At 35.4% G+C, this 14,644-nt stretch overlaps 1 protein-coding gene across 1 annotated transcript in view; it reads right to left on the minus strand.

The window, feature by feature from the left end:
* Positions 1-250: 250 nt before the first annotated feature.
* The window catches only part of LOC125790043 (dolichyl-diphosphooligosaccharide--protein glycosyltransferase subunit STT3B-like), a 180,810-nt gene continuing 166,416 nt past the window's right edge, over positions 251-14,644 (minus strand). Inside the window, exons 11-16 of the mRNA XM_049473139.1 lie at positions 13,500-13,687; positions 12,530-12,701; positions 11,000-11,173; positions 6,201-6,314; positions 4,667-4,879; positions 251-3,315 (exon numbers count right to left, since the gene is read on the minus strand). Of these exons, the coding sequence (XP_049329096.1) occupies positions 3,241-3,315; positions 4,667-4,879; positions 6,201-6,314; positions 11,000-11,173; positions 12,530-12,701; positions 13,500-13,687 (936 nt within the window). The 3' untranslated portion in view covers positions 251-3,240. The remainder of the gene's footprint in view (positions 3,316-4,666; positions 4,880-6,200; positions 6,315-10,999; positions 11,174-12,529; positions 12,702-13,499; positions 13,688-14,644) is intronic.

Below are 14,644 nucleotides of genomic sequence, written 5' to 3' on the forward strand. Positions count from 1 at the left end.
ATAAAATACAACTTGATAAAAAAAAAAATAATAATACGCTGAAATAAGATAAAATAAAATAAAATCTAATAAAATAAGATAAGATAAAATAAAATATGACTAAATTAAATGTTATTAAAATACAATGAAATAATAGAAAAATTTAGTAAAATACACAAAAATTGAATAATATAAAATTAAATTAAAATATGATAAAATAAAATAAAATATGATAAAACTAAATTTAATTAAATATGATAAAAATATATAAAATTTAATAAAATATAATAAAATACAATAAAATAAAATACAATGAAATAAGATCAAATTTAATAAAAATAATTACTATATATTTATTATTTTGTATTAGATTTTTAGCAAATCAATATATTTCCGATATTTGTAATCTAATTATGGTGGTGTAACTATTATAAGGACAGAACAGAACTGTGAGTCTTTTCCAGGAAGAAATAACTGTAATTATATTTTTATTACAGTAGTAATTATATTATATTAACAGTGTATTCAGATTGGATTCATCAAAATCCGGGGGTGATGTTTGTGCTGTGGATGAATTTGGGGGCGGAGCTTCAGGGAAGGGGTGTGTTCTCCATAACTGTATACAGTAACACTACATGATTCTATTTAAGGTATTTTATATAATTTCTAAAGACTAAACATCTAAACAAACATTTTCACATTCAGAACATCCAGCTTAATGATTATTGCATTCTTACCCATAAACCCTGTGAACTCCCATCATAAAAAAAAAAACTATATATAAACAACTTAAAAACAAAATAAAATGACAATATTTTATAACACTTTTTAACATCATTCATACAGAATACAGCACCAGTCAAAAGTTTGGACACACTTTCTCATTCAATGTTTTTATATTTTATCTACATAGTAAATGAACAGTAAAGTGATCTATCAGATTATGAAGGAACACATAAGGAATCATGTAGTAACTTAAAAACAGTGTTAAACAAACCTAAATAGTCTGTGAAGAAGCTTTTAGATACTCTTATCTGGGGAGCTGTTTGTTAACTCGTGGTTTCTGATGCTGGAAACTCTGATGAACTCATCCTGTACAACAGAGGAAACTCTTACTCTTTCTTTCCTGGGGCGGTCCTGATGAGTGCCAGTTCCATCATTATATCATTTTCGATTCTTAAAAGTTCTTAATATTCTTTTTTCTGGATTGACTGATCTTTATTTCTTCTTAAAGTCATTTTGTTTTAAATTAGTTGAGTAGTTGTTGCTTCTCATAACCTGGATTCGAACATTACTCAAATATTCACTATTCACTGTATACCTGTAACTCTACCTCTTCACTACTTTACTTTAACTGATGCTCTCAAACACTTTATTAAGAGACAAGAAATTCAAGTAATTAACTCTTGATGAGTTCAGCACAGCTGTTAACTGAAAGTCTGAATTCCAGGTGACTCTACCTCATAAAGCTGACTGAGAATAAATATAAAATATAAATCATATTCTGGATTGTTTAACACATTTTTGTTAAGTAAATACTTCAGTATGTTTTCTTTATAGTTTGAATGAGTATAGTATTAAAATATACAATGCGGAACATTTTAAAGTAAAGAAAAAACTCATAATTTAAGGTGTGTCCAAACTTTTGACTGTTACTGTGTATCCGTATAGATATTCAAGCACATAATACTATAATACTGCATTAAACCTATTGTAACAGTACGTGCAAAAGTGTGGTCACCCCTGCTTAAAGTAAATGTTTGACACGTGCAGGTAGCTGCACCGTTAAAATAGCAATCCGCCAAAGTCAGAGCTCACCTGGTTCTTAAAGAGAATGATGAGCAAGAGACACTCTGATTGGTTTATTTCATGTTACGTCCAAAATTAAACACACCCAAACATAATAGAGCATCTCAAGAAATGTATAGCCACATTTTTACCACTTTCATTTTTAAGCTTGATTTAGGGCATCAGTGTCTTTGCTATCTAACCACGGGAAAAGTACAGCTGTGCCTACTAAATGAGTTTGATTAATGTAAAACGTGCTATTGACTTTTTTTTTAAAGATTAATCTAAAGGATAGTCAGAAGACCTTGCAATAAACTGTAAGGTCCTGGCCCTGTTTCCTGTCTGTCCTCGTGCCTGTGTTGTCCCACGTGACCCGTGACCCTGTGTTCTACCTGTGTTTTTCCTCTCACCTGTGTTCTTCTGTAACTCCGCCCCTTCGTCCCAGGTGTTTCATGTTTCCTGTGTGTGTGCACCTCTATTTAAGGTCCGTGTTTCATTTCCCCGTGGTCGATCCTTGTACGTTTTTCGTCTGTCAGTGTTCCATGTTTTCCCGAGTTTCCCCAGTCCTGTTTTCAGTCAATTCCATGTTTATTTTGTATTTTTGTTAATAAATCCCCTGTTGTTTGCAATTTGCGTCCGCCTCCTCGTCTACCCTGCACCCCAGCCTGACATAAACATTTTATATAAAACCTAAATTAGGCCAAATAAAAACAAAAAGTGAGAGCTAATATTTTAAGTTTTTATACATATAAAAAAATAATATTCTGACTAAAGATTTCTAGTCGGCACAAATAAAGTGTTACCGAAACACGTAATAAAACAGAGGGGTACACAAACTTTTGCATATTCCTGTGCGTAAGCCCGTCATGACTACTGTCAGAAACATAAATTATAAATTATATCATTTATAAATGTTTATATATCAGAACAGACGTCAGTTATTATAAAGGCTGCTTTTGTTTGGGATTCTTCTTTAATAGACATAAAAATAGAGTTTTTTATGGATGTTTATGCAGGTTTGTTATGTAAATCAGCTGTTATATAGATTTATGTGTTCCTCCATACCGTATACGACTAAACACGACTATACGAGTCAGAAACACACAACTCTTCCTCCTCCTCCTCTTCCTCCTCCTCCTCCTCCAAACAACAGTCTGAACTTTATCGTCCGGGAAATCCTCGTAAATCCTGGACTCTTTGGTGAAACTCTCTCACACACACACCTCAGATACATTCATCATTACAGTAAACCACGCAATAATAAAAATATAAAATAAAAGCAGTAAAAGTAGCAGAAACTGAAGGTGAGGTTATGGGATGTGAGGTTGTCCTCCTGCCACACGGGGGCGCTCTCTGAACAGTAGCGCTCAGGTTCAGTACAATGCTGCTCCTCCTCAGCAGGGCCTCTCTGATGTTTACTGTCCCTCCAGTTATAATATCTGTTCAGTCCGGTTTAGTCCTGATCAGAGCGGTTTATTTTTTACGTAGTCTCCGCCCCTTTTTCAGAACCAGCTTATTCTTCACGTATCCTCGCTTCCTCTTAGCTCCCTGTTCACAACAACATCAGAAGAACAGTTTTTAAACGTTTGGGACCAGAAAAATTCATATTTTATGTTTTATCTGCTTTTTTAAATGCATTTCAGACCTGCTACTCTTTCCAAACAAAGCTGAGATGGGGGAAATTTAGGGCTAGAAATGTAAAAAAAAATGTAGAAAAAAGAAATATTAAAGTGATTTCCAAACAGGTGACCATAAGCAGACAGGTATGAAAAGTACTAGAGATCTAGACATGAGTAAAAGTACTAAAAGTATTCTATCAAAAAGTGACTTGAGTAAAAAAAAAAAAAAAAAAAGTATTTTACATTTTTGTACTTAAAGGTGTCCTTCTGCCAAAATCCTCTTTTTTTGTTCTTTATGAAATACAGTGGGTCTCTCTAAGTTGTTTATGATGCTGCACATGAAACTTTTCCTCAAACTTCATTATCTGCAGTAGCTAGTAAAAGAAAATCCTCAGAAATATGAGTTGATCAGAGAGATGTAAAATGTTGACGTCAACCAGTGACTTCATGGCCCCGCCCACCTCGGCTCAGGACCTATAGCTAAGGAGAGAATAACAGCTCTGTTTACTCTGTTTACAGCTTCTGTTTACAGAGCTAGTTAGCGTTAGCTATCTTGTGCGAGTAACTATAGTTTTAAATCGGATCTCCGGTTGATTCTGTGTTTTACCGAGACCTTAAATATACACAGTTTGACAAGGCAGCTCAATTCGACAGAACACCGGTCAAAGGAGTGCCGTTCGCGTCGGATTTTATGATTTAGGGCGTATATAGACTCTGAGGATTCAACGTGGTGAAACTGCCCAAACACCAAATCACAAAGTCTGAGGTAAGAGTTTCGTAGCGCTAGTTTGTCTGAAATAAACCTTGTCAATGCTGTGGGGATGGGGTACAGGTTCAAGGGTTAACTTTACCCAGAACTCAGTGCTGTATCTTTATAACTAAGTCTGTATCTCTGAAAACATTTTGTTCTTTGAGTTTTAAAGCTGTAAAATTGACTGTGGGGGGTTTAAAGACAGGTAGGCGTTAGCTGCTGCAGTGCTGTTAGCCAATCAGAGGCGATATATATTTGCATGTATGAATATTCATGAGCAAGAGCCTTTACAAACCTGTCTTTCTTTAGAGACCTCTAATTCAGTGATCTAAAACAGGGCTAAATAGAAACACCTGAACACTTTTTTCACATAAAATGAATGAAAACATGATGGAATGAGGTCTTTAAAGAACTTAAGATACATTGGGTTAATACTGTCTGCAGTAAAAGTCAGATAAAAGTAAAAGTAGATCTAAAGATTTTAGGGTTTGTATCTCATTATATGTTATGTTGAGTGAAGCTGCAGTACCTTTTTGGAGGTGTATTTCTGTTTAGGGATGATGTTGGTGACTCGGAGTTTGTGACTCAGAGGTTCTCGGTTCTCCAGTTTTTTAACTTTGTAGATTCGGACGAGCCAGTGCTCGGAGGTGAAGGCCTCCTCCAGGTGCTGAAACGTAATGTCTTTATTCCCAATCTCTGCATTTCTGGTTCGATCGAAACCTGGCGGAGTCCGGAAATCCAGCTGAGGAGAGACAGAATGAAGAACGTTTCAACTGCTGGTTTGGGTCAGATTTCACCTAAATCCTAAACATATTAAATAGCTGTAATTACATAAAAATAATTGATATTTTTTAGAAATGAATACACTGTAATGTATTAGATGTGGGATCATATCCAGACATGTATAAGGTACTAGAGACCTATATAGTATTCTATCAAAAAAGTGACTTGAGTAGAAGTTTAAGTGTTCTTTATGCATCATAATTAAGTAAGTGCTGCAAATAGAAAAAATATCTACACAAGTACTAAAAGTAAAAGTACAAGTATTAAGAATACAGAATGAACTCAAATGAATATCATATTGTTTATATTATTTTAGATGTTTAGGCTGAAGGACACTCACAAGTGCATTTACATGAACTCTTAAATTAGAATATTTCAACAAATTCAGAATAAAAGGTCACTAGATGTTTATCCCTGATGGTTTAAAATCAACTAAAGCTGTCAATGGTCCAGAGACTAGAGCAGACCCGGTGAGAGAGATTTCTATCAAAAAATACTTCCTGATGCTTAATTATCTGGTGTTATTTAAACAGCTTAAACTCTAAAAGGAAACTCTAGTCTATAAACACTTTATTTTTTTTTACCCTTTTTTATTTTATTTATTTTGTCTTTTTATTTATCTAATTTTATGTTTAAGCTTTTTTCATTTATTTTATTCATTTAATCTCTTTATTTATTTTATTACTGGATTTACTTTTGACCTTCATTTATTTTATCCTTTTATTTTTTTATACTTTCTCAACTTATTATTATTATTATTTATTTTAAATCCATCAATTACAATTTTTTATAATTCTGGTGTTATTTTAGTCTTCTATTGTGTGTTTCTACTTTATTATTCTAATTATTTATCTTTTAGTTTTATTGCTTTACATTTTAGCCTGTCTGCATATGCTTTTATTTTGAATTATTTTATTTCTTCTTAATTAAATTTGATATTGTTTGCTTGTTTTTATAATTTAAACATATTTTTCAGTCCCTTTAATGTTGTAAATGCTCAGCTGCATTGAAAATGAGGGTTTTTCTTTATGTATTTACCGAGTGGAAATAAAGTTTGATTGATTTATTGATTAATTGACAAGATAACTAAATAAAAATTAATTTTAACAGAAAGTTTTTGGTGATTGTTTTTGTGTTAATAATGTTCCTGATGATATTGTCTTATTCTTTCGTTTTTCTCACCTCCCAAAGGTTTAAACATGCAGCTTTTACTTTGGGAATTTCCTCAATTTCTAAGGAGTTTTATATTAAAGCGATTGATCAGAATAAAACACACAGACCTGCATTTCTCCGAAGCGATAGTAGGACATTTTATACATCAGGCAGTTCAGTAGAGTGGGGGATCCGGCCTTATCCACCCTGAACTCCCCCTGAGGGGTGAAGAAATCACTCTCCTGAATAGAGAACAGAACAATCCAGCACAGTTCTTATTAAAATAATCAATATAAAACATCAATAATTCATAATTCTCTTTATTTATAGAGATAATTTACTCTAAAACACCCACTATCCAAACTAACAGTTCAGAAAAGTGAGTGTAGAATTCTTTCCTAACAGCAAAAGAAAGAATTACTGAGAGGAACTAAGGATTAAAACATCTAAACCTTTTAATAACACGAGGATAAACGTGTGAAAGAAATCCAAACTCAAGAGAAGAACTTTTCTAAGAGTTTATTCAGAGTTTGCAACCCTGTTCCCTAACAGCTGATATTTCCCAGCTGATATCGACTGAAAGAATGAGTTTCCCACTCCTCCATGCAGAATTCTTTCAGCTAGATGATGTTTTCGGTGTTTCAAATCATCCTACAGTATCTGAACGAGATTGAGGTCACAACTTTGACCTGACCCGTTCAAACTCTCAATTTTTTGGAATGTTTTGGAATGTTCTGGGTTGTTGTCATGTTGCATGGCCCACTTTTTAGACTGATGGTCTCACAATTCCCCAAGCCGTCTTCTACACTGTAAACCCAAACGTTGTTTGAATTCAAATGATTTAAGTCTTTTTTTACATAAAATTGGATATTTCTAAACAATATTCAACTATTTTGAGTTAGTTGAACATTTGTGGGCACATATACTGTACTATTCAAACTGAGATCTTGAGTTGAACCAACTATTATACCAATTATAACTGAGTTTAGTCTGTTGCAATTGGCAGCTTCTTTTCCATTGGCTTCTGTCACAATCTATTTGCATACTGGGAGTGTCCAGCAGTTTCTGACAGACACTCACCATCAGTGTGTAGTGATCCCCCCCCCCCTGGGCTACCTTACAAATAAATCAACTTTCTCTTTAGTTGTAATAATTGATGTTTTAATTTATGATAACTCAAGTTTTCATTCTTTCTCTATTGCTTAAAAAAATTGAACAAATCGTTTGGCTGCCTTAAAAAAGTTAAGTAAACTCAAATTATCTGGTCTTACAGTATAACAAAAATAAAACACAGACTCTGTAATAAAACAAATAATGAAATATACCACTTTAAATAATACTTTTTCCTGATTATTTCATTTACACACCATTTTACTTGACTTACTATCTTTATTTTTGACAGTGTTGTGTAAACTAAGAATTTTCAAATTGATGTTTCATTTCATGATGTCTCTTAATATTAAACTCCTTAATTACGGCAACTTTTAGACTCTTTTGCCCCGTTTTCTACACTAGAAATGTGCACTCTCTCCACGTCTAGACTCTTTAGCCAGTTTTTCTGTGCTAAAACTTTACTCTCTCCGCTTTTAGACTCTTTTGCCCCGTTTTTCTGCACTAGAAATGCGCACCCTCTCCACTTTTAGACTCTTTGGCCCGTTTTTCTGCACTAGAAATGCGCACCCTCTCCACTTTTAGACTCTTTGGCCCATTTTTCTGTGCTAGAAATGCGCACCCTCTCCACTTTTAGACTCTTTGGCCCGTTTTGTTGCGCTTGAAATGCGCACTCTCTCCGCTTTTAGACTCTTTGCCCCATTTTTCTGTGCTAGAAATGCGCACCCTCTCCGCTTTTAGACTCTTTGGCTCGTTTTTTTTGCGCTAGAAATGCGCACCCTCTCCACTCTTAGACTCTTTTGCCCCATTTTTCTGTGCTAGAAATGCGCACCCTCTCCGCTTTTAGACTCTTTTGCCCCGTTTTTCTGCACTAGAAATGCGCACCCTCTCCGCGTTTAGACTCTTTGGCCCGTTTTTTTGCGCTAGATATGCGCACTCTCTCCGCTTTTAGACTCCTTGGCCCGATTTTCTCTGCTAGAAATGCGCACCCTCTCCGCGTTTAGACTCTTTGGCCCGTTTTTTTGCGCTAGAAATGCGCACTCTCTCCGCTTTTAGACTCTTTGTCCCATTTTTCTGCACTAGAAATGCGCACCCTCTCCACTTTTAGACTCTTTGGCCCGTTTTTAGCGCTAGAAATGTGCACCCTCTCCGCTTTTAGACTCTTTTGCTCCGTTTTTCTGCGCTAGAAATGCGCACTCTCTGCGTTTAGAGAAAGCCGATAAAGCCGATATTACAAGTAAAATGAGTCTCTTTCCTCCACTGCTGCTCATCACTTCTGTAAATTTCCTGAAAGTTGAGAGATCGTTAAAACATCATTAAAAGATGATTAAAGATGATGAGCGAGAGCGGAGTGTGAGTTTTTATAAAGAAGTGTGTGGTTTTAAACCCGCCGCAGTCCCCGATGCTTACCCAGTTAACAGGCCTGTTTTATGAGTTCCAGTCAGGTTTTAATTGGTCTGTTCCTGCTCATTAAAATAAATCAGCCTCTCTTTATTTAAGCGCTGTGATAAATGCTGCCGGCTGTCTGAAGCTCCCGGGAGCTGGGAGTTTAATTGCTCTGAACGTATATCTCTTTCTGTCCTCCTGCATCTTCATACGGAAGCTCTGAATATTAAAGACAGATAGATTAACCTCTCCTGTTCTGTTTAAACACAGCTTCAGGGAGGGATTTTAGAGAGATTTCAATTCCATTTATTAATATCGAATCAATCTTTATTCTAGTGCATCTAAAAAAAATAGAATATCATTGAAAAGTTACTCTATTTTAGTAATTCTGTTGTAAATGTGAAACAGTGAAACAGTGAGGAAAAAAAAGTATTTAGTCAGTCACCAATTGTGCAAGTTCTCCCACTTAAAAAGAAGAGAGAGGCCTGTACTTAACATCATAGGTAGCAGAGGTGGAAAGTAAAAAATTACATTTACTCAAGTTACTGTAATTGAGTAGATTTAATAAGTAATTTTTAATAGGTAATTTTACTTTTACTCAAGTACATTTTGACACAAGTAATTTACTTTGCTACATTGGAAAACTCCCAATTACTGAGTAAATAAAAATTGGCACGGATGCTCGAGCGTGGAATAACGAGGCAGTAACGTCCTCATGCAATGCAAAAAGTGCCCCGCCCCCGGACAGAGCTGTCAGCTTTCAAAACTTCCACATCAAACCTGAGAAAGCATGTGGTGTAAGTAATTTATCATTAAAAAATCTGCTTAAATGCAAAAAAAACATGTAAATAGCAGTTAAAGCACAGCAATGGCAACTTAAAATATAATAATAAATTGTAAAACTATAAAAATACAGTTTATAGTCGCCTATATTACCATAACTTTTTAACAGTAAAAAAAAATGGATCATAGAATCCTATACCACTTGTTTTATGCGGTGGTCTGAACAAATACTGCCTGAAAGGTCCAAAATATTATGTGGAATAATAGTTAATTAAAGACAATTTAATTTATGATTTGTTTTTACTTTTTTACATCAAATAATTAAAAGTAACTATGTAACTTTTACTCAAAGTACATTTTAAATTGAGTACTTTTTTACTTTTACTCGAGTAGATTTTTAGATGGGTACTTTTACTTTTACTTGAGTAGAATTTTAACAAAGTAAAGGTACTTTTACTTAATTACAATTCTTCAGTACTTTTTACACCTCTGATAGGTAAGAGACAAAATGATTTTTTTTTTAAATAATTTATTTGCAAATAATGGTGGAAAATAAGTATTTGGTCACCTAAAAACAAGCAAGATTTCTTCTTTAAGAGGCTCCTCTGTCCTCCACTCATTACCTGTATTAATGGCACCTGTTTGACCTCGTTACCTGTATAAAACCCACCTCAAACTCAACCTCAAACAGTCACACTCCAAACTCCACTATGGTGAAGACCAAAGAGTTTTTAAAGGACACCAGGAACTAAATTGTAGACCTGCTGCACCAGGCTGGGAGACTGAACCTGCAATAGTCATCAGCTCAGTGTGAAGATCTCAGCCCGTGGGGTCAAAATGATCACAAGAACGGTGATAAAAATCCCAGAACCACACAAGGGGACCTGGTGAATGACCTGCAGAAAGCTAGGACCAACTTTACAAAGGCTATAGTCAGTAACACACTAGAATGTCATATGGTTACAGAATGGTTTGGTGAATGTGATGAGTGAATGCTGGGGAGTTGCATCCAAAGAACACTGTACCAACTGTGAAGCATGGGGGTGGCAGCATCATGCTTTGGGGCTGTTTCTCTGTAAAGGGACCAGGACGACTGGTCCTTGTACATGAAAGAATTAATGGGTTTGTGTATTGTAAGATTTTGATCGCAAACCTCCTTCCATTAGCAAGGGCATTGAAGATGAAACGTGGCTGGGTCTTCCAGCATGACGATGATCCAAAGCACACTGCCAGGACTGCAACAAAGGAGTGGCCTAGTAAGAAGGATTTGAAGGTTCTGGAGTGGCCTAGCCAGTCTCCAGATCTCAACCCCATAGAAAACCACCGACAGTCCCAAAACATCACCGCTCTAGAGGAGATCTGCATGGAGGAATGGTCTTTTGTTATTGATGAAATACTTATTTTCCACCATATTTGCAAGTAATTAAAAATCAGACAATGTGATTTCTGATTTTATTTTCTCATTTTGTCTCTCACAGTTGAGGTTTACCTATGGTGTCAATTACAGGCCTCTCTCTTCTTTTTAAGCGGGAGAACTTGCACAATTGGCGACTGACTAAATACTTTTCAATGATAATCTAATATATTTGAGATGCACTAGTAGTGTATATATACATATATAATATATTATAGACAGGATGTAACATACCCGAATGTCTTTAGGATGTTCTCCCTCTGCTATCCTCACCATCCACAGGAACTTATTGATATCATCGCCTGAGTATCCAATCACACCTCCGAATATGATCAGCACATAATCCACATCCAGCATCCTCATGATTTCATACGCTACGCTCTCATTGGATGACATGGCTTTTCCCACCTGAGAGATGAGAGAGAGAGAGAGAGAGGCGTTAGAGAAGAATGAAAGAGACTGAAGGAGACTGGGGGAGTGGAATAGGTGGGATTGAGGGGAGGTTCTGTTATTAATAATATTTTTGGTGGTTATTTTATTGCAGGAGTTATGGGGGGATTTTCATATCCTCAGAATTGTCCAAATATGAGACCAATAATATATTTTTTATTGAAGAATCTGGTGAAAGTGCTTTGGTGTTGGAGTGTTACAGAAAATCTGTTATTGTGCATGCTCCTCTCCACAGCTGGAGAAATACAGTACTGATATACAGACATCCCAAGTTGCAAAAATCAGTTTTTTTAGGTAACCCCTGGACATCCATCTTCCTCTTGTTTATATTTCAGATGTTTTCAATTTGGTAAAATCAAAGAAACTCAAAATGTTTTTGTTGCCTCTTATTTTTTTCCAGAATATCATACAGGGGTTGGAGAATGAAACTGAAACACCTGGTTTTAGAGCACAATAATTGATTGTGGTGACGGACAGTTCTGGTGGAAACAGGAGAGTTGAGGTGCACATTGAATTCTGCGTGATTTGATCAGCCGTGGTTTTATGTTTAGCACCCGAACATCCCTTTCAGACAGCTTCCTCTTACAGCATCCACAGTTAATCCTGTTGGATGTGGTTGGTCCTTCTTGGTGGTATGCTGACGTTACCCTGGATACCGTGGCTCTTGATGCATCACAAAGACTTGCTGTCTTGGTCACAGATGCTCCAGCAAGACGTGCACCAACAATTTGTCCTCTTTTGAACTCTGGTATGTCTCCCATAATGTTATAGTGTGCATTGCAATATTTAGAGCAGAACTGTGCTCTTACCCTGCTAATTGAACCTTCACACTCTGCTCTTACTGGTGCAATAATGTGCAATTAATGAAGATTGAACACCAGGCTGCTCCAATTTAGCCATGATGAAACCTCCCACACTAAAATAATGACAGGTGTTTCAGTTTCATTGTCCAACCCATTTATACATAAATGGTTGGTGTTGTGCAGTGGATAACACCATAGGACCAAATCATAGGAAATGGATATGCTGATCTGTTACGTTTACACAAAATTCTTTACACTGAAATTCCAAGAAGGAAGGAAATGTGAAGGAAATATTTTCAAATTACAGCAAAATTATCCCAACTATCTAAAAATTTATCTTTGGCTCCAAGAGCATCCCAGTTTTAAACAAGATTTCTTAAATTCCAAAATAAAATTCCAGATTTAGAGAAAATGATTATACATTCGAGATTTTTTCTAGAGTTCCAAATTCTATGAAATTAATTATTTTGCTATTTGCTTATTTCAGTGTTATTGAGTGTTCCAGGCTGACCAGAGCGATATGGCTGTTGTTCCAGGTGTTGTTATCCACCAGTGTGGTTCTGTTGGCCATTCCAGCGATCTGGTACCCATAATCCCACCAGGACATCACCCGGGCGTGCTCATTAGTGTTCTGACGCAGCCAATAGTACGCCTCCCGGAAATCATCCAGAATATTACGAGATCTGAGGACCAATCAGAGGAAAGAATAGAGAATACATGTTCTGTATTGTAAATTAATACTAAACTCATCCAAACTATGAAGAGAAACATATGGAATTTTTAGTAGACAAAAACCAAACAACTAAACAAACCAGAATATGTTTTATATTTCACATTCTTGTTCAGATGATCAGTTTTGAACATCTCTGCTGGATTTTCTCAGTCAGTTTTATGAGGTAGAGTCACCTGGAATTCAGGCTTTCAGTTAACAGCTGTGCTGAACTCATCAAGAGTTAATTACTTGAATTTCTTGTCTCTTAATAAAGTGTTTGAGAGCATCAGTTAAAGTAAAGTAGTGAAGAGGTAGAGTTACAGGTATACAGTGAATAGTGAATATTTGAGTAATGTTCGAATCCAGGTTATGAGAAGCAACAACTACTCAACTAAATAAAGAAAAAATAATATAAGAAGAAAAGAATGATTTCAAACACTTTGAAAGTATCCTCAAGACCATCAAAAATGTTATGATGATGGAACTGGCACTCATCAGGACCAGGAAAAGAAGAACAAGAGTTTCCTCTGTTGTATAGGATGAATTCATCAGAGTTTCCAGCCTCAGAAACCACAAGTTAAAAGCAGCTCCCCAGATAAGAGTATCTAAATCCTTCTTCACAGAGTATTTTGGTTTGTTTAACACTGTTTTTAAGTTACTACATGATTCCTAATGTGTTCCTTCATAGTCTGAATCACTTCAGTATTGTTTTATAGTGTAGTAATTAAGAAGTATTAGTTTATAGTAATAGTACTGTAGAGGTGAGTACCCGTCGTGGTTGTAGGACGCGAGGACGACGCTGGGGCTGGAGTAGGCGTTGCTGGTGACCCAGGTACAGTGAACAGCGAACATCAGCAGCAGCATCAGCATCAGCATCGTCACGATACTCTTAACATTCGGCCCCAGACCTTCTTCCATCTTCTCCTGATCCGACACGTGTTTCCTCACCTTACCAGCCTGCAGAAACACAGACAACTCTGTAACTATTAACTTTTCTTTAGAGGAATTACAGATGAAGTCAGAGAGCAGTAAGTACTGTTTCATACACCTTCAAATAAAGACTCTTGGAAACTGGAAAAAAAACTACTACAGGAAGACGTCTGGCTGACCAACATGGAAACAGCAGCTTTAGCCTTTAGCTCAGATTAACATGATTAAGGTCTGAGTCTCAGTTTCAGCAGAGAAGAGAATTAGAATTAGAGTTAATCTGACAGGAGAAGAACTGCAGTAATAAAGTTGTTGATAAGATAAAGATAAAATAATACATCACATACCAAATTCCAAGGAAATGCTTCCAAAATCCAGTAAAATGATCCCAGATCATATGGAAATGATTTTAGACTACAATATTATCTTTGGAATTTGCTTGAAATCTAGAATATGTAATCATTTTTGGAAATCTGGGATTTTATTTTGGAAACAAATAAATGTTGTTTGGAAACCTAATTTTACTGGATTTTGGAAACATTTCTTTGTTATTTCTTTGTTCTTTGTTATGTTTGAACACTAGTGATAGAATATTTAATATCTAATATAATATCCTTAATGTCTGGTATATTTTCTTTTAGAAAATTATATTTCTAAAATAGTACATGTTGTTATTCAATAATATGGGGTCATTTTCTTTTAATAGGGATAATACCTCTGAAATCTAAGATAATTGCCTTGTATATATACTTGTAATTTGTGATTTTATTTTTGGTAGCATTGATGAAATTCTTAGAAATTAAAGGAATTCTTTGAACTTGAATTTGGAAATCTCGTTTGGAAAATGGGATATATTTCTTGATATCTGAGATCATTGAAACTTCATGGAAAGTGGGATAATACCAATGGAATTTGAGAAAAACTGAGGCAATCTATCATATGAAATACTTTTCTGGAAATCTGGGAGTTTATTTTGGGATTTAAGAA

The sequence above is a fragment of the Astyanax mexicanus genome, unplaced genomic scaffold, assembly GCF_023375975.1.
Source record: "Astyanax mexicanus isolate ESR-SI-001 unplaced genomic scaffold, AstMex3_surface scaffold_34, whole genome shotgun sequence".
Lineage (NCBI taxonomy): Eukaryota > Metazoa > Chordata > Actinopteri > Characiformes > Acestrorhamphidae > Astyanax > Astyanax mexicanus.